The 24,219-nt window shown below is 37.2% G+C and overlaps 1 protein-coding gene across 1 annotated transcript in view; it reads right to left on the bottom strand.

Annotated features, from left to right (window-relative positions):
• The window catches only part of TTN (titin), a 267,443-nt gene that overhangs the window by 215,901 nt on the left and 27,323 nt on the right, over positions 1-24,219 (bottom strand). The window contains exons 20-43 of the mRNA XM_011359980.1: positions 24,017-24,159; positions 22,839-23,044; positions 22,090-22,323; positions 21,738-21,982; positions 20,579-20,835; positions 20,296-20,460; positions 20,020-20,188; positions 18,219-19,912; positions 17,800-18,081; positions 17,112-17,378; positions 16,746-17,018; positions 16,356-16,619; positions 16,003-16,263; positions 14,054-14,314; positions 13,247-13,510; positions 12,891-13,151; positions 12,509-12,769; positions 11,784-12,044; positions 11,132-11,273; positions 10,877-11,042; positions 9,551-9,782; positions 7,739-8,023; positions 7,352-7,477; positions 2,421-2,609 (exon numbers count right to left, since the gene is read on the bottom strand). Coding sequence (XP_011358282.1) covers positions 2,421-2,609; positions 7,352-7,477; positions 7,739-8,023; positions 9,551-9,782; positions 10,877-11,042; positions 11,132-11,273; positions 11,784-12,044; positions 12,509-12,769; positions 12,891-13,151; positions 13,247-13,510; positions 14,054-14,314; positions 16,003-16,263; positions 16,356-16,619; positions 16,746-17,018; positions 17,112-17,378; positions 17,800-18,081; positions 18,219-19,912; positions 20,020-20,188; positions 20,296-20,460; positions 20,579-20,835; positions 21,738-21,982; positions 22,090-22,323; positions 22,839-23,044; positions 24,017-24,159 — 6,908 coding nt within the window. The remainder of the gene's footprint in view (positions 1-2,420; positions 2,610-7,351; positions 7,478-7,738; positions 8,024-9,550; positions 9,783-10,876; positions 11,043-11,131; positions 11,274-11,783; positions 12,045-12,508; positions 12,770-12,890; positions 13,152-13,246; positions 13,511-14,053; positions 14,315-16,002; positions 16,264-16,355; positions 16,620-16,745; positions 17,019-17,111; positions 17,379-17,799; positions 18,082-18,218; positions 19,913-20,019; positions 20,189-20,295; positions 20,461-20,578; positions 20,836-21,737; positions 21,983-22,089; positions 22,324-22,838; positions 23,045-24,016; positions 24,160-24,219) is intronic.

The raw sequence follows: 24,219 nt of genomic DNA, 5'->3' as shown, positions 1-24,219 counted from the left end.
CTCGCCCATTGTCTCTTCGGCACATTTTTCGGACAACTCGGTGCTTTCTGCAGTTTGTGAAAGGGATGCAGTATGGTGCAACTCTACATCTCGAACAGATGCAGCTGTGTGGGTGGAACTTTGAGACATACTTTCAAAAACCTGTACTTCATATTCATATGATGATCCTTGAAATGACTTAATTTCGTTTTGGGATATTTTGCTCTCCTGCTTTGTGAAAGAGGAATCTGCCACTGCCTGGGACTTGGTGGACTTTCTTACCTCTTTCCCAGAACTTTGCCTAGCTAGGGCTTGCACTGTATAATCAAGTGACAAGAAAAAGAAAAGAATATTAACATCTAAGGTTTGTCACTTGGCTAGGTTAGTAACATAAAATGGCATGGAAGATGAAGATGAAAGACATCATTGTAACTTGGAAGCAGCATGCCAGATGAAGTATGCTCTAGGATGTCAGCATTACACACAAAAAAATTCATTCCCAGTGATCCAGTGATGAATGGATGATGAAGGCTCATGCAGGTGCCATACAGTATCTTGTTTCTTCCTTCTGTTGTCATTGTAGGTATCCAGAGTGATAGAGTCAGTCTCCCCACTAATCCACCTCTCTCTTTTGATGACTATATTAGGGATACCATTTGTCCTCCCCTCCACCATATACTTTATAAACAACATACAGAAAATAGACCACTAATGATGCAATGATTAGATGCTGTTTAGAAAAGTAAAAATATCAAGCATAGTTGATGTCTAACGAAATAATTGCTAATGTAATGCTTAGAACACATACTTCAGTGAGATCTAAAGTACATAGATTAACCTGTAATTCAGACCATAGGGGGCCTTGTTGGGTGTTACTTTATTAGTAAATTATGGATCGATCACACTATGCAACGAGACAAACAGCCAAGACTCACATTAGTAACAGTGGGAGTAAGGGGTAGGCCACAAATCAAAGTCTTTGAAGCAAAATGGGCTTTACCTTTTGGCGTCACTGTGAGTGTAGCTGCACAAGTGGCTTCCCCAGCGCTATTGGCTGCTTTGCAAGAGTACTGCCCAGCATGCTCTGAGTAAGCATCAACTATAAGCATTAAAGCCATGCCTGTGGACTCCTCAAAATGGAAAACTATATTTTTTGTTGGTAGAATTGACTGCTGGTTATGAAACCACTGGATTTCTGGCTTGGGAATGCCAGAAACCCTTGCATGAAATCTGACTGTCTCCCCGCTGTGCACCCTGAGGCTTGACAGAGGCTGGATGAAGATGGGCTTTTGGCCAAGGGATTCCTCTTTAAATGAAACTGATGAAGAGACATGCCATTGGGAGTTTGATGTAACTTCTTCAAGTTTGCTAAATCCTGAAAAGAAGCATGCCAACCTTTAATGTCATACCCTGCATTGAAACCAGAACTCATTTGGAATTGTCTACAGATCGGTCTCAAATTCCAGTGGTAGACTAGAATCTAGTACAAAACTACTGCTTTGTCAATGTATGCCACTACTGATTCAAAGTCACACAAGTTCATTTCTATTTCTCAGACAAACAGGGTGAGACATCACTAGTCTAATGAACTTCAATATATTCTTCATAAAGGCAGTGGTGAATATGCAATTAGGTTTAGGTATTCTTGTTTTCTGTTTTTACCTTTTTCTCTCTGGCTGTAAAACCAGCTTTTCTATTTTACAAACCACTTTAAACATCTGGTTATTTAATAAGTGTTTAAAAAATTTTAAGAACTCAACAGTTGCCCTAAATTTTTATGTATTTATATATACTTAATACTATACAGACTATATTAGCTCAGGGAAAATAGTCTGACTGTATAAAAATAGTTATCTCATTTGGAATCAGAGTGTCCCACCAAGGAAGTGTTTCTGATTATAATTTAAGAGTCTGAGGTAACAGAAATTTTAAACCATCATAGAACTACGCTCTACAACCCTCAGGCATTCTCTGAACGACTGTCAATACATCTAGCAGGTGTACAGACCTGAAATCATCCAGTGTCACTTCTGTGAAATCAGAATTGTGTCAGTACAATGGGGGGGACAGTAACACTTTTTCTATTTAAAAAATTTGTTTTATTCTAACTGAGAAAACTTATCTATCTATTTCTTTAAGCGTATTTCTCCCTATTCTGATACATGCTGATCAGGAAGCATGAAAGCAGGTGATGAGAACAATACATTACAAAATGTTATAGAAACAAAGCACGGCAAAATAAAAAAAATGGTGTTTTGTGATTCATAATGAGAACAGGTAAATGAAAAGTGAGAACATCGCATATAACAGGAAACAATTAGTTGCATTAAAATAGAATAGTAGGACCAACGATGATTTACATGAAATTTTTAGTGATCGTTACTGACATTGTGAGATTAGATCTATACTTAAATGTGGTTTTTAAGGTTGTTTTACTCTACCTTCCAGTCTCAAGTTGGCTGTGCTTGATACTTGACCCACGGCATTATTAGCGACAAAAGTATAAGTTCCCTCATCTTCTGGATAAGCTTCAGCAATTTCCAGTTGGTAAGTGTCTTCAAATTGAGTCATTCTAAAGAACCGAGATGGTTTTATTTTCTTGTCCTTGCAGTACCAAGACACCTTTAGATCTGCATCACAAAAGAAAAAGGATATTTTAATCACAAAAACAAGTGGATATTTTAAATTTACCTGGAAACACAATATTGATTATACAAGTGATTGCATTTCATATTTATCTTAATAACATCATACTGTAGGCATGCCACATCTGCTCTTATATATGATTTCTCTTCACCTTTAAGAAGGAAACGCAATTTTTAAAAAAACAGCTTATAGACTGGTGGCAATGTTTAAAATTTTACCACTTCAGTTACACTATTTTTAACCATTTGTGTGTCATGCAGTGGAAACAGCAAAGATTTTGCCATATTCAGTGACCTTGAAAAAGATGGTCCTGAGAAACAGTCATCATGAAGAGTTTGATCTAGAATTGCGGTTGCCTACTGGGACAGGAAGTAAAGAAAATCTGCACTCCGGTGTGCAGAAAGATCAATCAAAAAGAGATCTGAGAAGATCATCATCTCACCAAGTCTAAAACAGACACCCTGCAGGCTGAGGAAAAAACTCTATTTTTTTATTACCAATGAGCAAGCAAAGAAAGTTCCCAGCACCGCAAAAAATAAGTTTTAAATTGGAAGAAAGAGTCATGGCATTTAGGCATCTTAGATAAATTTGGCTTTTTTCAAAGTAGTGGCAATAGTAAATAATAATTGAACCATCTTAAAATGATAAAAAATAAAAACCCAAACCAGAGGTAAAATAACATTATTACGTTGTTATAGTTTAAGCTAATGGGCACTTGTAAAAATATTATATTTCATTACAACAACACCCTGTAAGTCAAGTGGATTTAAATAAGGTACTTGTTTTAAAAGCCAAAATCAAAGCCATCTTGTTTTTGGAAGATGGTCACTATATTGCTTCCTTATCTCAGCACCATCAGTGGGGTCTTCTAAAAGTCTAATCATCTAGCATGTGTTTGCATTTTGCGTTATTATTGGTTTATGAATGTTCCCCTCCTTCCTATGGTAGTATTAAGTTGTTTATAAACTGCAGGTTCTCCTTTTAAAGAAACAAATCTTTTCACTTCCCTGGATAAAAAGAAAAGGTAGAAAATGTAATCCTGACACTACAACTTACCAGCTATGTGACCTCAGAGATGTCATTTAATCCCTCTGGAGCAGTCTCCTCAATTGTAAAATGAGACATATAATTCATGGGCTATTCATTGCTTCAAATTGATGTGTGAATATAGCTATGAAAGGACTTTATAAACCACTGGCACAAGTCAGCCAATAAAGCAAGAATGTCTAACATCATGGACGAGATCAGCAGTGCCTTCAATAACACTCCAAAAGACAGGGCCATGTGATATTAGGTAATGCCATCACATAGAATTTAGCAATCATCCTAGAATGAGGTAGTTAGTTTCTTTGTTTAATAGTCAATGGAAGTGGAAGGATGAAGAGCTTGGTGTGCCCCCTTACGAGGTTTTCCGCTTATTCCTACCAACAACTTCTTCTCTTGGTGAACTGAATGAAGCACTAGGAAAGGCATGAATTGCCAATGATAAATGAGCTAAAAGGTGAGACCTCTCTTGGTAACAGACTTGGTGCTTCTGGGCTGGGCTGACTCCATCTGTGATGGCCACTGGCTTCACGTAGCTTCTGTGAGGCCACCCGCCTCACTGCCCCTGCTCCTTACCCCCAGAACTCCATTGTATTTGCTCTCTACATCTTGTTCATTCTACCTCCTGAATTCTACAATTTACTCCCTTCTTTCTCCTGATTCCTCTAGTCGAAGCCTTGTCAGCACTCTCCAAGCCTATGCTGATAACTTCTCCCCTGGGCCCTTACCTCCAATCTCACCTCTCACATCTGTTCATTCCTCCTTTCACTATCACAGTACCGTTTCTAAATAGCAAACCTGATCATGTTACTCAGTGGCTTAAAAATTCTTCATTGGTTCCTCAGTGTAAACAAGACAAAATTTAAAATTCCAAGCATAGACCAAACACTTTAGCATCTGGCTCTCCTTGCCCACTCATTGCATTGCTTTTCAACCATACTTAAACCACTTGTCATTTCCAGCACATGAAGGGTTCTCGCAAGCTTTATGACTTTGTGAATGTTGTTCTCTGCCTGGAACACCATTGTGCTCAATGATACTATTGATGCTTCAATACTCTGTCCATGTGTCTTTCTCTGACTGTCTCCCAGACAAAGAGCACTGAGTATGTGGGATATTACAGCAGCTACAACCTTGGCATCTAGTTGTGCACCTCCTCACTTACACATTGACCTCCATGAAGGCAAGGGCCTGGTCTTGGCGTTCCTAGCATTTAGTATAATGTCTCCACAGCAGGAACACAAATGTTGGTAGAATGAAACTGAACAGATGCTTAAATGAACAATGGGCATCCATCATTGCTAGATGAATTATTTACCACTTCTCTTAGTTAGCTGTCACTAAGTAAGCCTCCAAAAGATAATGACTCATTACCTGTAGAATAAACACTAGAAAAAATGCTATTACAAGTTTTAAAATTCTATTTCTCTGAACTGCTCTTCTACCAGTAGGTGGCACCAGAGACCTTCCGTAGGCAACACTTTATTAGGAAAGCACCACCAGATTGCTCAGGGCCACCTTCCATGCTTCAGCAAGTTACTCACAATCCCTCCCTCTCTCCCAATTCGTAGAAGGCAGGGCTGCATTTACTTTCTTAAGGCAATACCTGGTCAGAGGAAGTTGTGTAAATATTTTCAGTCCTGGGGGCATAGAACTGTGTGATTTGGTAAGCTTTTAAAAGGGCATTTTATTTAATGAATTTAATTTTTGTCATCTAGAATATATGCTTACAAGAGGGTGCTAAAACCTATATATGTGTATAAATATTACCACACATGAGAGTTGATGATCTCATGAATTGATGAAGGCCATTCAAACATTTAAAGACATCAATCACATAAAATGATAAGAGATTTTTCTCTTTCTCTTTCTACTCCAATTGAAGTCTTATAGAGGGCTTCGAATGTATTTTTGTAATACCTGAAAGGCAAAACTATAATATGATATACAAAATAAAAGGCACTATACAAATATTGTTAAGGCTCACTACTTTGGACAATCCATATATTTTTATTTGAAAAATTTCCTCTAAAAATTCAATGAGTAGATGAATTATTTAATGTGGCTTTAGTGAATTTGATATTAAATTGCATTTTTCTTTATTGTGTTAGTAAAATATTATCAAATCGGTCTTCATTTCTTGGTGTTTAGTATTGCTCAAACACTATGCTTTAAAGTGACAAACTCTATGTTATTTCTCCATGTTGGTCACACAATACTAGAATTTTATGTTTATATAATTCCTCTCTATGGCTACAACAAAATTAAAGTATTGAGCACCAGTCACTTGCTAGCCATGCCTATAGGTGCTTTGCATACATTATATCCTTTAATTATGCTCATAAAATCAAACAGGTCCATTGGGTTTCATTTCCCAGAGGAGGAAATCATAAGGTCATAGAAGTCCAGCTGAAATACTAACTTGTTAAGGAAAATGGCTTTTGGCAATGTGGAGACTAGGTCATAAACTAATGGGAGAAGCATAAGAAACAAAACAAAACAATAAAACTTATTAAGCAGTGCTATGAGATGCCCAAGCTTTGAGAATTTCCCTTTGGAGGTAGTATAAAATAGCCAAGTAAATGACAGTGTGATTTTCATTTGGGATGAAGCTGATTTATCTTGGACCTATCTGAGGTCAGTCTATAATCATAATTGGCTTGAAATGGCTCCAAACATTTTGTCTCATTCTACCAATGTCAGAATCCTGGGGTGAGGGCTGGGGATGATGGTATTTGGGTAGCACACCCTGACTAAAAATCCTAACGCTAACTGATTGAAGGATTACTATATGATGGGTACTGTACTAAGTGCTGACTTGGGTTATCTAATGTAATCCTGATAATAGTCTTAAGTGACTGGTATTAGTTATTTAACAATCCTTAATTTGTCTGATTAACAATTATTTATTGAGTATCTACTATATACAGAGCGATTCTAGGACAAAGATGCACCCTTGTACTCATGGAGTTTCCCTTCGAGTAACTACTGCTTCACAGGTATCGGGTTCTGAGTACTGAGACAGAATCCGTGCCCTCATGAAATGAACATTCTAAGATTGAATGTCATAGCATTTTTATTTTATTCATGAGGGAAGGAGAACCAGAGAAATCATATATTTGCCTAAGGTCACAAAGTGGAGCAAAGATTCAAATCTAACCCCTCTGACTATAAAACCTTTACTTTTGACCACTGCAGGATACTATCTTCCAAAGAAATATACTTTTTCACACAAACACTGTCCACAGATTGAATAATGTCTTACATATAAATAGACTCTTCTTTTGAAACCTTGGTAGATGCTTTATATTTAAACTAATAATAATTGCGGTTTCTGTAATATTTTTTCAAGAAATAAAAAAGTACAACTATAATTATAAAGGCAATATGACATTTTCTGAAGTTTAAAACATTAAAAAACACTGATCTAATTCTTTTTTTATTGTGGTAAAAAAATAACAAGATTTATCACTTTAATCATTTTTAGATATACAGTCCACTATTGAAAAACACTAACCTAATTTTTAATTCAATAATAATTAAAGTAAGTTTTCTGGAGAAGTCCCATTAAACTTCAAGATATACATGAGAGATGTTTGCAATGGAGTAAAAGTTGAGAAAACTTTCCTCTCACATCATTTTTTGCAAATATTAGCACTGATACCTTTGCTTGTAAACCTACCTGTTCCAGAAACTCTGCACTGAAAACGGGCTGGTCGTCCCTCAGAGGTGACAGTGTCCTGAAGTGGGGTGATGATGGCAGGAGGATAAACTGGCATTTCCTGATCAGGAGACACAACCTCCGGAACTAAAGAAAAGAGATTACAAGATTTATCGTGATTGAGTCACCATACAGACCTTGTAGAAGGGAGCATGCTGATTTATCTTAATTTATGACGTAGTGGAGTACTTGCAGAGTTTCAAGGTTGAGTAGTAGTAATCTACTTTTATGAGTTCCAAATTGTATGTTTAAATGCACTGGGAGAACACAAAAGCTGTTTTTTTGTTTTGTTTTGTTTTGTTTTGTTTAGGTTTTATTTAAAGCTAAGAAGTAGCAAGGCATTTCTACCTTCTACTGAGAGTGAAGCTGAGGTTGTGGCAGCTCCATAGTCATTCTTGGCTTCACAGGTGTAGACAGCTGCATCCTCTGGGAAGGCTTCGATCAGCAAAAGTGTGTACTCCTGCCCATCGTGAAGAAATTTGCACTTGAATCCAATGGAAAGCAGCTGCTCTTCCTTGTACCAGGAAATTTTGGGCTGTGGTCTGCCGGATATCACAGCGCAGAAGCGGGCAGGCTTGCCGGACTGCACAGTAATAGGTTGGAGTTCCTGCAGAACTTGGGGCGGTTCTGGAGCTGAGAGTAAATTAAAACAAAGAGCTCGTGAGAAAGCACAAGACCATGGGAGAGCCCATCAAACTCTACGTTAATTTGTTGCGGGATGGTCACGTGCCTGGAAACAAAACTCTGGAGTTGTGACATCTTTAATTGCTTCAGAATAGGACATTCTTTGTGGTAGAATGAAGAAAACATTTAGAATTCTGTTCTTAAGTAGAGATAATGGCTTTAGAAAGATACTTTGGATATTCTACGCGGGGAGGGGGGTGCTGAAGGTGTTGAGTTTCTCAACCTAACACCATTACCCCTGTTCCTGGTCTGGGTCTGAGTGTGGGTGTAGCAATGGCCAGTACCCTAAAGAATTCTAGAATGACTTCCACATGCTATCTATTTTAAAAAGTTATTTGGGCAAATCACATGGTGAGGTAGCTCATCCCATTCAAGTATGTTTGTTTTGCAAGTATTTGTGTGTATGTTTTAGCCATTTATTTATATACAGGTGCTAGTGAACTGTATCAGTAAGTATGAAAGAATAAATGAATGTTATTTCAGATCTAGTTAAATGTAGTTAGGTAGATTTTTTTTTTTTTTAAATCAGCGTTCTTGTTATGCTAATGAAAGCATATACTTAATTTTTTGATGAGTGAGGGGAACTAGGTAACTCACAGGACCCAGAAATGGAGGAGAAATGACTTCTGTGAGGCTGGTTTCTGACACTGACATTTACTTCTCTGAGCCTGAGTATCTCTACTGCTAATACGGGAATAAGAATAACTGGATACCATGACCATTTGATTCTTAGGGACTGAGGAAATGTTGGCAATATGGTTGATTTTTGTGAACCTTGAGATTATTTCTAGTGTTCCTTCATCTGCCTCAGGGATATCTATTTAGATGGATATGGCCTAAGATAAGGATAGGGATGGAAGTTCCATTTTCTCTGCATATCTAGGTTAGGCTCAGATCTAGGCCAGCCTCAAATTCAGCTCTAAGGTTTCTAATGAGGAAAGTGCATAGTTTAATGGCACTCCTCCGAGGACCTGGTAGCATGTGGAAATCCCCCTCCAAATAAGAGTTCCTGGGGCAGAGAGAACTTGTTCTGCATTGTCTGTGGCTCTCTAGGCCCTCTGTGGTCTCAAAGGGGACTTCTAGGTTCTCTCAGGCGCTGCAGACGAGAGGCTGGAAATACCTCTCATCTGGAAATGCCAAGAGTACTTAAGTTGTTAGGCCCAAGTAGAAGAGCTGAATACTGTTTCTAGAAACCCATTTGGGGTATATTATAAGTGACACACAGTGGATGTTTAATAGTGTTGACCAACTAAATAAAGATCTAGCCATTAGGTGCTTTTTGGAAATGGCATCTTAACAGTCATTTTAACAGCTGCCATCCCTTTTCCATAGGTATAATGTGAAAATACATATAGATGTAAACACATGGTACCATGAGTTCTTTAGAAATTATCCAGAAACTATCAGAACTTTAGTAACCTAAGGGGGAGGATTATTCTAGCTGGAGCCACAAAAGATATTAATAGTTCTACCTACCATTGACATAGAGAGTAACAGAACTCCTGTTCCTTCCTGCCACAAAGGTGTATTCACCGGCATCACTATGCCTGGTCTCAGAGATAAACATCCGGTGGATTCTTCTTTCTACAACATATTGGTGTCGTTCTTGTATTTGGAAATTGATTTCAATGCCATCTTTATACCAGTGGGCATCAACATCATCTTCATTGACCTCAAACTCAACGACGGCACGTTGTTTCTCAATAACCTTTTGACGAAGCAACATAAAAAGAAAATTGAAGCCATGGTTTCCTTTTAGTTAACCTGTTCCTAATACTGCTCATTTGAAGAACATGTAAAACCTATACATTATGATATATTATGACTGATTATAGCATATTCTAATTTTTCCTGTCCTTAGGCAAATGGTACCCAAACTTCTTTTATAGAGAATCATGCTTATACCAGCACTGAGGAGGGAGGTTGCCCTAAGGAGGTAATGATTTTATCCTTAAATGTTTGCTTTGTAATTAATAATAACATAAACAATGACACTATATGTGTGGACTTTTTTCTTATAAAACCCTTAAGTTACTATTCAATTTGATTTTATGTGATATGAACAATAACCTTGTGGACTGGCAGGAACAATTTTAAAAGTGAGGAAATAAAGGTTCAGAATTGGACAATAAAAAATGGAGGACATATCCAGTTTGTTTGAGTCCTCACTGAAGGCGTTTTCACCACAGCCCAAGGCCTGTAATGCCTGGTTCTTCTTAGATGAGCAATATGATGAAGCTAAACTCAAATGACATTTTTCTTAACGTGTTATCTCCATTATATCATGTGGAAAGACTGTAACCCATGAGGACAAGCTCTGTAAAGAACAAAGATGGTTGCTCAGCATCTTTGGTAGGCATTCAGCTTTGCTCAAACTGGTCTTTCTCTTGGACCTCGAAGAAAATGTTCTCAGCTGAGTCCCTACATACCTGCCTCTCCATAACAGGCAGCTTATGAGAAAATGCTACCTTGTTCTAAAGCCCCTTAATTTTAGCTGATGTGCAAACACCACAGTTTAAATTTTAGTTCTTTTTTGGTTGGTGCTATTTGGAAAGTAGTCATCTATTAGACAATGAAGTTTCTATAGCTGCTTTAATTAAAGAATTTGACAGCTGCTAAAGACACACTTAATCCCTAAGTAAGGGGAAACTGACTAAATTGATATCAGCATGAGAATCTAAACAAGTAGGGATCAGCTGTGACTCCTGTGGTTAGACAATTTAAAAGTCAATAATTAAAATATAACATTATGGATAATGGACTATGGATGATTTTTCCAAAAATTTGGCTAGTACATAATACCTGAACCTCCTTTTTAATGCTTCGGATGCGAACATCTCTGCCCTCTACGAAGAGGTTAGCAGTGGACATGTTGCCTCCTGCCACCACTGTGTACTGCCCAGCATCGGACATCCGGGTGGATGGGATCAGAAGGCGGTGGACGTATTTCTCCTTCTGTATCGTTATTCTGTGGATGAAATGGAAATTGAAGTTTAATGTATGATAACTAAAAAGAAATTGGGAATTAATGGAATGTAGCAAGACAAAATAACTGACCTGTCCACAATCTGCAGTTCCTGGCCATCTTTCATCCACTGTACAGTGATGTCAGGTTCAGAAACTTCACATTCAAACACGGCTCGCTTCTTCTCGAGAACCTTAATGTCCTTAATGTGTTTCCTAAATTCTATATGACGAGCTGAAAAACAGCATGCAAAAAAATTAACCTTTTTAACAGCTTTATTAAGATGTAATCCACATACTATATATAATTCACCCACTTAAAGTATACAATTCAGTGGCTTTTAGTATACAGAGTTGTGCAACCATCACCACAATCAATTTTAAAACATTCTCGTTATCCCAGAAAGAAACCATGTACCCCTTAGCCATCACCTCCCAAACCCCTCTCGTTTCTCCTTAGACTTAGGCCAAGCTATGTCTCTATGGATATGTGTATTCTGGAGATTCTATATCAATGGAATCATACAATATGCAGTCTTCTGTGATTGGCTTCTTTCGCTCGGCATAAAGTTTTTAGGTTTCATCCATGTTGTAGCATGCATCAGTACTTTTTTATTGCTGAATAATAGTCCATTGCATGAATATATCACATTTTATTTACCGTTCATCAATTGATGCACTGATTAACATTTTATAATGTGTGTTTGACATTATTTTTATGGATATGACATTTATGAAGCCATACCTTCCACATAAAGGGTGGCTGTTGAGGTAGCTTTTCCAGCAACAAAGGTATAGTCAGCAGCATCTCCAAAGTGAACATTCCTGATGTTCAGTGAGTGTGTGAGCTTTTTGGTTCTCATTTGGCACCTATCAGTTGATTTTATTTCCACACCATTCTTTAACCATTTGTAAGAGATGCCTTCATGGTTCACTGTCACCTCAAAGGTAATGGTGTCTTTTTCTTCAGCATTGATGTCCTTTAGCATGGATGTGATCATGATTGCTGCACAAGGGAAAGGAAAGAGACCCCAGGAGACTTTTTGTCAATATGTGAGTCATAAAAGGAGTAGAATGAAAACCTAGAATTTAATATGTTTGTTAAGGTGATTACAGTTTAGAGATAGGAGCTATGACACCTTCCAGGTACCCCTCTCTCTACAGGACAATGCCAAATGACAAAAGAACAGAAAGAGCAAGTGACAGACACTGGAGCATCTTTATAGGTAGCCTTTTAATGTTATTCTAATTGGAAAAGCTTATCTAGGTGGAGATGATGGTGCCTAACTCAGTGTGAACTCTCAGTAGATGTTTCAATCAAGGATTTTTCAGTGGACTAATTGGTTAGGAAGGAAATGCGTAGCATATGGAATAATAATGAGTCTACTAGGTTATATATACGTATATAGGTATATCTATATGTGTATCTATATATCTATATATAATTTATTCATTTATTTTTTTACTTACGGGTCACTTTCAGGGTGGCACTGACTTGGTCATTGCCACAGACAAACGTGTATTCTGCTGAGTCCTCTGTGCTGGTGTTCATGATGATCAGTTGGTGGAGTTTTCCCTGTACAACTATCTTGAACTTTTCACTCATCTCAATCTCCACACCATTCTTCAGCCACATAGAAGGGACATTGAAGTGAGACACCTCACACTCAAAGGAGGCAGATTTTGTTTCAGGCACCTCAATGCTTTTCATGGTTTTTGTAATATGCAATGCTTGGGAAAATCAGAGAGTACTTGAGTTAATATATTTTATTTAGAAAAAAATAGATGAAACAAACAACTGACTACCTGGGAATCATCTCGGGAAATGCAGTAGGGGCTGCCTGATACTTACTCTCCACAAACAGTTTAGCTTTGCATTCCAGTTGTCCCACCACGGCTGTATATTCCCCAGCATCCGAGGGGGAAATATGCTGCAGCATAAGTTTGTGGACCTTCCTCTCTGAGACCAGTCTGTGTTTGTTGCTTGGCTTAATCTCCACATTCTTGTGGAACCATTTTACTGGAACTGTGTCATGGGAAACACTAACTTCAAAGGCAACGGTGGCATTTTCTAAAGCGGTCACGTCCTTAGGCTTTTTAATGATCTTGACGGCTAATAAGGAAAGTTGAGGCAATTCAATGACATAGTTAACTTAATGGTGACCATGAACTGGCAACTTATAACAAAATGTTTCTAAGTCAACTTACTCTCAACATGCAGCCTGGCACTGGCTCCTAGCCTTCCAAGCTTGAAGCCATAAACAGACTCATCCACGATGGCACAGTTTTTAATTTTCAGAGAGTAAACCGTTCCTTTCACTGAGATATCATACTTGTCACTGGGTTTCAGCACGACCCCATTTTTGATCCACTGGACTCCTTTTACATTAGGGTGTGTTAGCTCGACGGTGAAAACAGCTTCCTGCGTCTCCGTCACTGTGAGGTTCTTCAGAGTCTTCTTAATTTTGACAGCTGAAGACAAATTTATGATTGGTTTAGAAAATAAAGATGGTTCATCAAATAAAAGAAGTCCTGAATGAGACATTACCTGATCATCTTGTAAATGAATAGTTATCAAACATTTTGCAGTTATGTAGCACCTCTGGTTTAAAAGACACCTTGAGATTATTTAGGAAAACCTGAGATCTAGTTTGAAATATACATTGCACATTAATTTTTTTCTATACTTGAATGGAAGGAAATTTGCAAAATCATACGCTATAGCTTAATAGATTGATTGGAAAAGAGCGAAAGAGGAATGGAGAATGAGAATATCTAATTTAGCTGTTTCAGAGAACTGGAACCTAAGAAATGGCTTCTTCACATAAACACATCTTGTAAACAATTTCGCACCTGTGGTCTATGACTCAGAAAGAAATCTTAAAGAGTTTATAATGATTTTATAAAACTAAGATTTATGGCATCCAAAATGGTTATACCATTTGGCTTTTAAAATGTAACTGTCCAGAATGCAATATGATTTGAAATGGATAAATCTGTTATTATATCACTGACCTTCAACTTTGAGTTTGGCAGACGTTTTAGAGGTGGCCACCTTGTAGGTGTATTCTCCAATGTCATCTAATTTGGTGGCAGCAATGATAAGTCTCCTTTTGTGGCCGTCCACTTCACTTCTGATGTCATTACTCAGTGATAGGTGTTTGCCATCCTTCAACCATTCGCCTTCAGCATCAGGGTTGGCAACTTCGCATTCAAACACAGCTTCCTGGGATTCAGCTACGGTCTGGTCTGTGAGTGGCTTAGAGATGGCCCCCCCTTTGGAACAAGCGAAGTACAAATGTGAGTCCTTTAAAAATATTTGTACAATAAAGAAATCTTTGATTTTATCAAATTTAAAATATCAAATTTTAAAACATGAATTTGAACATCACAAAATGTCTAATAAGATTATTTTAACCCATATCGAGAAGGTATCACAGAAACCCCTTATTCTAAGTATGTATGACTGATAACCAGGGAAAAATTGGAATCAAGAAGGTTTTGCAAATGAAAAGCAACTGTCAAGTTAATATGGAGTTCTGAGACCCATAACGTGCAGCATACCACCTGGATGACATCTAACGCAATTCCTTTTTCTTCAAAAGCATTCTACTTAGTCTTCTAAGGATTATTTACTAGGAATAGGTCTTATATTTGATTGGAAAAAAATTGCTAAACAAAATGTCTAAGTCATCAATGTTTCTATAAGAGTAGAGATTTTTATATACTAAAAATCACTGTTTTGAAAAATGACTTCATCTTTCCTATGAAGTTTTCTCCCCGTTGCCTCCAGTGTCATCATCCACTGGCAGAAACAATTACTTCTTCAGCAAGTTAGTTGCTGATGTATCTTCCCCTCTCTAAATTGTGAATTCCTCAAGAAAAAAATATCATGCCTTATTCCTTTTTATGTCCTGAGTTCATAGCAATGTCTGGCTATGGTAGATAGTTAAAAAAATATTGAGTAAAATCACACAGGAGCTCAGAGTTTTGTTTTGTTTTTCCTACACATTCAAAAACATGTAGTATATATTAAATATGTCAAATTTCAGGATCTAAAATATTGTTTCAGAAGTTTTCATAGTTAAATCTCTGGGGAAATTTTATAATGTAATGAAGTATAAATCATAAAACTTTCATATCAAATAAGAAACACTATTCCTATATGACTTGTATATACCAGATGTCATGGACAGCACAATTTAATCTCAGTGTAATATCCCAACTCCTCAATACTTAAAAATTGTAATGAATCAAACAAATTAATGATGACTCTGATTTCTTCTTGACAACTGGTTTATAGATGTGATGTTTCATTTTAAGGCTAGGGATTTCTACTGAATGAAAATGTTCTACTTCATGTCATAAGAGAAATATACTGATAAATTGAGTTATCTTTTTAAAATATTCATTGGGTTTATAAAAATGTAAGAAGAGAACAAAAGAAATAAAACTTAAGCAAGAGTAATTAAAAAATAAGTAAATTTTTAGAGTAGGAAAGTTTAAATAAAGCTCAATTCACCAAACGTTTATTGATCATCTCTCATATGCAACATATTGGAGTACACAAAGAAGAAAAAGAAGCATTTCCAGATTTTGGGAGCTTATACTATGGTGCGAAAAGAAAAAATGAGGACTAAGAAAAATATATGATAAGGACCAACAAAGAAGCACATGTAAAGTGATCCTGAGACTGAAGGAGTAGGATCTTATACAGATGGGTAGAATAAGGAACGCTTCACAGAGAAGAAGGCATTCCAGGAGAAGGCATTCCTGCCTGGAAGGACATTTGGAACATAGACTGGTGGGGACAGTGTTGAGAGTACTTCTGCCTTTGAGAACAGAATAAGCAGAGGCATGAAAGCAAGAAACTGATGAAAATTTCAAAGAAAATTGGCAATAATTTTAAAAATTAAAACAATTGCCCCACATGAGAACTTAGGTTAAATGATAAATGTACCAACCTGCCACAGTAAGTTTTCCAGATGTCATATTTTCTCCAGCATAAAATGTATATTCTCCTTCATCATCTTTCATCATATTTAGAACTGTCAACTTATATATTTTTCCATGAGCTTCAATTTTATATTTAGAACTGGGTTTGATTTCCTTGTCCTTAAAATTCCACAAGACATCAATTCTTGAGTGGGACAGCTCAACTTCAAAGACCACATTTTGGGTTTCTGTACAGGTAAGGTCATGAAGACCTCTGATAATTTTAATTTCTGGGGAAAAAATAAAATAATCACGTGGTTATTATTACATTGAGAACATAAAATTCTTAAAATAATGATAAGTTAAATGGAAGAATCTTTACTTTCTACAGAGAGATCACAGCTGGTTTCAACTCTTCCAACCAACAGCTTGTACCGTCCTTCATCTGAAGCATGAGTCCGGTTAATCACTAGTCGCTGCTTTGTGCCTTTGACGATGGCTTGCACACGATCATCAGGCTTGATCTGTTCATCATTTAAATACCATTTAACAGATGTCACATCAGGGACAGAGACCTTACATTCGAGCACAGCCTTGGTACCCTCAATCACGTTGACATCCTTTAGAGGTGTTATTATCTCAACACCTACAAAATCACATACGCACACACAAATGAAAAATTTATGATTAAAAATTGTTTTAAATATCTGTTCATTAAAGTCCCCTACCTCACTTGACAATGTACACATAAAACTATGTAAGTTGCACTCACTATAGACAGAGACACGCCCACTAGTTGACAGTCCAAGGGCTGGAATAGTGAAGGAGTAATTTCCAGCATCTTCTTTAGTCATGTCTTCAATGAGCAGCATATGTGATTGTTTGTCTATCACAATATGAACCCTGTCACTGGGCTGAACTTCTTGGCCATCTTTCATCCAGATGCCTTCCACATTTTCTAAGGAGACTTTAACTTCGAGCTGAACAATGTCACCTTCGCAGACTTTTTGATCACTAAGTCCTTGTAGGATAGCAATGGGGCGGGCTGTGAAATATATGGAGGAAAATCAACATGATTATTTTCTATTAATAACCATAATGATGCTCACTGAAGGCCAACATGAATGGAAAAACTTACGTTTCATCTTTAGTTTACAAGTTGTCTTTTTCCCATCAACCACAAAGCTGTATTCTCCCTGGTCCTCTTTGGTTACATCCTTAACTGTGAGGTTTTGACGTCCACGGCGAGATGTAATTGTGTATTTGCCATTGGATTTAAGCTCCACGTCATTGTGATACCATTTGCCTTCTATATTTTCTGGGGATACAACACACTCTAGCTCCCCTGAAAATGATTCTGGAACTTCTATGTCCTGAAGTTCTTTAAGAAACTCAATAACTGCACCTGAGGCATAAAATACAGAGAAGTTAATTTCTTTGAGGAGTTATGCATCTAGACTTAGGATAGAGAAAATTCCTTGTATATCTCTTATCTCTTCCATACTATCAGGGATATTTTTAATGTCTGCCTGCTGATGAACTGAGAAATAAATTTTCAAGAAAAGAGTTATTTTAATTTTTAAATTACTTTTAAAGTTATATTTCAATAAAAACATTTAAAAACAAGTCATAAAAATAACTTGCTTTATAAAATTCCCAAATGTCAATATTCTTAATCAGTAGTATAAATTTATGATTCTTGTTATGGGGCTAATATCCAATTCTCAAATATTCTTTTTATGAAGGAAAGGATTGCATAGCTAATTTTATCAGATATTAAGGGTGATTTTAAAACTTAAGGAAACATTGAAAGGATTATTTACTACCTTCAACAATTAGTTTAGCCGTCGTTTTTACATTTTCGTCTTCCACTAGTACACAGCTGTAGTCATCAGCATCGGCCATGTCGATTGTCAATATGGAGAGGAAGTGAACCTTTCTGTCAGAGTGTGTTCTATATTTATCTCCTGGATGAATTTCCACATCGTCTTTATACCATTTCACTTTAACAAATGGCTCTGAAGTTTCACATTCAAAGGTTGCCATGGTGTCTTTTTCCTTGGCAACAACATCTTGTAACTCCTGTGTGAAAGTGATCAATTGCTTGGCTACAAGAAAAAAAAAAGAAAAAAAAAAGCGCATTATCTTAAATTCAGTTTGAATAATGGGAACCGGAAATAAAAAGAAATACACTACTAGAAATTATTGATAAATAGATCCATTGAATGAAAGAAATTTAAATTACCTTGGACAAGTAAAAATGCGTGGCTTGAGGTTTCCCCAGCTATGTTGATGGCTTTTACCATGATGCTGGCAGAGTCCTCAGCAGTCACATCTCTTATGACCAGTTCACAAACATTGTCTTCGGGCCAGTACCAGTAGATTCGATCGGAGCGTTCGATCTTGACACCATTTTTGTACCACTCACATTCAGGATCTGGTTTTCCCACGACTCTGACACGGAAGTGTGCATCAGATCCTTGGCCTACTGTTTGGCTTTGGATTCTTTCAAAGATTTTGGGGGCCTCCATACTAGGACTTAGTTCAATTTTATCAGGTTTAAAAGTTGGAATAGTGATTTTGCCTTCTTCAGCAAGGGCTTTCTTCTCCTCTTCGGTTAGCTCTTTGGTCCAGTGGAGAAGTTCATCTTTGGTCTTCTTCAGGAGTTCTTCATAGGATTCATCCTTTTTACGAGACTTGAGCTCTACAGCAGTAATGGCTTCATAATATCCCTCTTCTGTTCTGCGCTTGAATTTACTACGCAGCTCTTCTGACTCTTCAGACACCTTTTCGTGAGTAATTCTCTCAGCCCTTTTAAGCTTCACAATTTCCTTGGCTTCGGTGGTGTCAACAGGTCTATCTACTTTTTGAACTTCAAACTGAAGTTTTCCAGGTTCATGTATGTGAAACTCAGGCTTTGGTTCAGGGGCTCGCCTGAGGACAGACCTAAAATCTTCTCTCTGTTGGATCTCAAGTTTCACTTTATGCTCTGTCACACCTTCAGGATTTTCTGCAGTGACCTTGACTTCACCTGTATCATATGATTTGCAGTCTACAATGTCCAGATAATGAATGCCATCATAGCGAACTCTGAACCTTTTGCTTTTGCGGATGAGCTGTCCATTGAGGTACCAGTTGACTTTGGGCTGAGGGTAACCTGTCACTCGGCAACGGAATCTAGCAGTCTCCCCTTCAAGTACTCTTACTGGCTCTGGGAACAAGACAATGTCTGGCTTTTGCTTCTCTTTTTGATCTGTTGTTACACCTGTAAGTGCACCTTCATGAGCCATCCTCTCTAATTCTTCAATTCTCTGTAAGCCTTTCCTCCCCTCAGGCAATTGAGATTCTTCCACAAGGCTTTTCTCATCTTTAACAATAAGAGTAGCAGATGTGTGATCTGTTCCATATTTGTTAGTGGCCCTGCAAGTAATGATGCCACTATCTCTAGAATATGCAACTCCGTAATCAAGGCTGCAATACCCAAATTCATTGATCATACGAAGCCTGTTGGCTGCTTCAAGTGGCTTTCCATCATGGAGCCATTCCACCACCATCGTTGGGTCACCAATTGGTGTTAGTCTGCATTCAAAGTGGGCAGGCCCAAAGCACTTGAGTCTTAAGGAAGTGAGTTTTTTCTTGAAAAATGGTTTCTGCTGTTTCTCTTTGTCGTAGAGGTCACCCTCTTCCCATTGCTCTTGACCATATCGCAAATGGAGGGGCTCCAGTTCTGGGGCTGCAATCTCCTTTGCTCTATATGTCCCTCGTGGAATGATTAATCGTCTCTCTGGTTCAGGCTCTGCAAACTCAACTTCGACATTTACTTTGCATCTTGTCGTGTCTCGGCCAGCCTTATTAATAGCTGTTGCAGTATACCAGGCAGAATCTTGGCTGACAGTGGAATCAATTTTAAGGGCAGCTTCTCCCTTGGTTCCTTCAATTCTAAAAAAAAAAGTTAAAAGAAATTATCAATACAGAATTAGTTGTTGCTTCCTTGGTTATTGGACTCATAGAATAAACTTAGTTTTATTATTCCCAAGCAAATTTACCTGATTTTTGGGTATTTATGAGGTACAATGATTTCACTGTTTTTCAACCATACAATGTCAGGATTAGGGTTACCCGTAGCTCTGACTTTCATTTCAAGTCGGGAACCTTCCTTTATGTTGACATTTTTCAGTTTTTCCACAAATACTGGTTTAACCTGATGTTCCACAGCTGAAAGGAAGAGGTCATGATTTAGAGTGAACAGGGCTGAAATATCTGTGTATAATAATCCAAATGATAAGGTAATTTTTTTTTCTTTAAATTTTAAAAGCAAATACCTTCCACAGTTAAAATCACTGAAATTGAAGATTTGCCTGCCCTGTTTTGGGCAACCACAGTCCATTCCCCAGAATCACTGGGTGCCGCAGGGACAATAATCAGTGATTGGGTGCCGTCTTCTTTAATGACTACTTTGTGGGTATAGTCATTGATAACTTGCTGGCCTGTCAAAAAAATAAATAGAAAACAGATTGTTAAAATAATTTTTAAAAATTTGTTGAACACACATATAAGCTTATTCTTGATTTTAATAATTTGTGAGTAAAAATTTATCATACTTACCATCATGAAACCAGAAAGTCTCCGGCATGGGTCTACCCACAACCTTTAAGTCAAATCTGGCAGTTTGTCCTTCTAAACATTTGAAAGAAGCAGGTTTTAACACAAATACTGGCTTATACAGTCTCTCAAGTTGTGACTCATCTGTTTCCTCCAGCCTACGCCCAGGGGACATTCTTGCAGGGGACATTCGTGCAGGTGACATCCTTGCAGGAGACATGCGTATAGGAGACCTGCTCACTGAACGTGGAGAGATAGATCTGAAAAAATGAAGAAAAACAGAATATTTTCATGAGGCATAGAGAAAACTTAGCAAAATAAACAAACCTTTTTCTGTTTTATTCATTAACGTTATTTTAGAATTTTTATGTCATAAAAAGCACTTTAAACACACTGGGATTTAAAATGGAATACATTATTATTGCTCCCAAAACTCTTTTAACTATATATCCTCAATCTAATCAGTAGTCATTTAACACAGCCAGGTATCCGTTACTCAGAATCTTAGAATGATTCTTAATACTATCTTTCTCTCACCACCTGTATTTAATTAGTCATCAAACCTTTTTGATTCCACTACCAAAATATCTCAATAAATGTTGGTTGGTTAAATAAACCAATGAAAAAACTTATGGAAAAATAAAAACATGCTTCTTTACATAACAGGAGGAAAAACATAGAAATTATATTTGAAAACAAAACAAAACCCTATCTATTACACCTTGTAGTAGGAATGCCTTGGATTGGATTTCAAGTGCTGGCACCATCAGTTACAGGATGGTTACATGAAGGCAGTTTTCATAGGATTGCAGAGACTCAGTGTTCTTGCTTACAAAATAGGAATAATAATCCCTACTTTGCATGGCTGATGTGTAAATTAGGGATAATGCATGTAAAATCAGATGTTAGATAAACCCTATAGCCTTCATTATGTTATAACACTGGCAAAATGAACAGTGTGCTACAGTAATGAAAATGCTTTGCTCGTCCTTCATAGGGGTGAACAATAAAAACTCTTGGCAATCATTGGTATTGCTAATGGCAGGTATCTGTGCTATCTCAGCTTCAATCTTCCCCCATAAAAAGCAATTTGCTACTGTGATATTTAGTGTTTTAAACAGTTTAAATACTAATCGACCCAAATTATTACTATGAGTCTTACCGGATTCTGCTCACTGGCTCTGGTGTGGGTATGAAAGTCGGAGCACCAAGTGGAGCAGCAGGTTCTACATACAATTTCCCAGAGCAAATTGCATTTCCTTTAAAATTGCTGGCAAACGCAGTATAGATTCCCTCATCTTCTGGAAGAACAACAGGTATGCGCAGACTAGCTCTGCCATCTTGAAGAAAGTCCATTTGGTACCTCTCTCCATGTTTGATGCGCTTGCCATCTTTGTACCACGCAATCTGCAAATAATATGCATACGTGAATAAAATTTAGATAAAACAGTTATAGTGTAACCTATTTCTATCTTTATTGTGGCATGGAGAAAGGATAAATATCTATATTTCACCTTGGGTAATGGATATCCAGACATCTTGCAATGAAAAGTAACACCCATCCCCTCAAGAATTCTATAATTCTTGAGTCTTAAATCAAATCCTGCTTCAATAGCTTCAGATTCAGAAATGTCTACTGCCATCCTTTCTTCTCCATCTTCTTCAAGAAGTTCTTCTAGTGTAGTCTTTATTATTCTGTATTCAATTTCTTTAATGAGCCTCTCTTCAAAGGAAGAAATGTGGAATTCCTATGGTAGTAAAATAGGTGACAGTTTGTTAAAAAGTATATCCTCACTGATAAAAATTCTTTAAGGATATTAGTTTCAGGGGTAAGAATTGATTCAAGTTTTTAACTGGAAGAAAAATTTAGAAAGCTTTTTTGTTTTCTTTTTCATCTGCACTATAGTTATCTTTGCCAGTTTATGCTGTGGCATCTTGGGTAAATGATATTCTGAAAATATGAGTCATCACAGATATGAAGGGATCTTGGACTTGGTCATGGTAATATTTGTCTTTTTCTGCATATATATAATACATAATTCTAAAGTCATATTTTGTTGCATATATGTAACCCCTATTTCTAAAGTCATATGTGCAACATGTCACAAAGATTAAGGAAACTCGTCAGCAGTGGACCTGAACCTAATAGTGGTCTAACCTGACTCCATCATTTGAAAATGAAAATATCAAACAAAAAAGAGGGGTATTGTGAGAGGAAAGTAAAATTTATGAAAGTTTATTTGGTCTTTATCGTTATACTCACCTGGTCTTCTACAAAAGTTCTGACCATTATAGTGTCTTTGGCCATTTTCTTCCTAATTAAGGCCTGTTCTTTTTCATATTCTTTTTCGTAATCAGAGTATATAAATCCAGGTGCTATTTCTCCAACTTTAGGTTCTTGCACGAATGCAGTCATTTGTGTCTGATAAAGCATTTCTTGCTGAGACTTCATCAGTGAGTCATAATCAGCTAGGAGTTAAGAATACAAGTTAATTTTTAATGTTATTATGTAAAAGCCTTTATGCCACTATTCATTCAGGAAAGCCCCACACTAGGAAAAGTTGATAAGCAAAATTTTACTATCAAGGTGCTCAATAAATATTTATTAGATTGAATTTCAAATCCAAACTTATACTAACAAGTCAAACCAGCCACTACTACTATGGAAAGACTTTTATATTAGCAATCAGTCCTTTGGGATCTGTCTTAGAGGTCTTCCTGATTTGCTGTGTGGCTTTTGGCAATTCATTTACCTTCCTGGGTCTTGAGTGTTTTGTCTGCTAAATGGAAATAATGTCTTAACTCTTTCTAAGTGGTGTTGTGCAGATCAATTGAGACAGAGTGTGGAATGGTCCACTGTAAATGTGAACAGCTAAGCAAAGATAATAGTGACTCAGATAAATTTTGTTTGGCCTGAATGCTATTATATATTTTTTTCAAATTACTTATGAATTTTGAAAATCCTGATTTTCCCACTTTTCCTTAAAATATCAGAAGCTCTACCAACATTGAGCCTGGTACATGAGTGCTTGGCAACAACCCACTGGATATGGTGCACTACTGTGCTCTTGAGGTGGGGCATATACTCTCTGGTTTGCCATTGTCTTCATTGCATTCACTAATATTATCTGCCTGGATCTGGAAGGCAACCAGATTTATATTCCCTGAATTTTCTAAGGCATGATATGCACCAAATGAATCCAGCAAATAGAAACTATTGCTAGAAACTTGCATGTGTAGCTCCATTACGGCTTTTGAGGCCATGTGGTCTAAGACATTTCCTATTATGGCTTAGGCTAAGGGGGGGGGGTGGTGATGGGGACAGAACCAGTATCAGAACCAGGGTACTGCAACAAGCCTTCCAACAAACACACGGCACTGCTACCTCTGTGCATTTTTGTTTTTGCCATGCACATAGGAACTAGTTTGAGTTGCACTCACCTTCTTCAAGCAAGGAGGCAGATGCAGAAATTTCTCCATGCTTATTACGAATAACAATAGTGTATTCTCCAGCATCATCGGCAAAAGTCATTGAAATAACCAGTTTGCACTCACCGGTTTGTTTGTTGTAACTCACTTTGTATCTTTATGGAAATGGACAAACAAAAAATTTAGTCATTAATAACCCTTACATGAGTAAAATA

Source organism: Pteropus vampyrus, unplaced genomic scaffold (assembly GCF_000151845.1).
Source record: "Pteropus vampyrus isolate Shadow unplaced genomic scaffold, Pvam_2.0 Scaffold2, whole genome shotgun sequence".
Taxonomy (NCBI): Eukaryota; Metazoa; Chordata; class Mammalia; order Chiroptera; family Pteropodidae; genus Pteropus; species Pteropus vampyrus.
The sequence above is the reverse complement of the archived record's forward strand: the minus strand, read 5'-3'. Positions and strand labels throughout refer to the sequence as shown.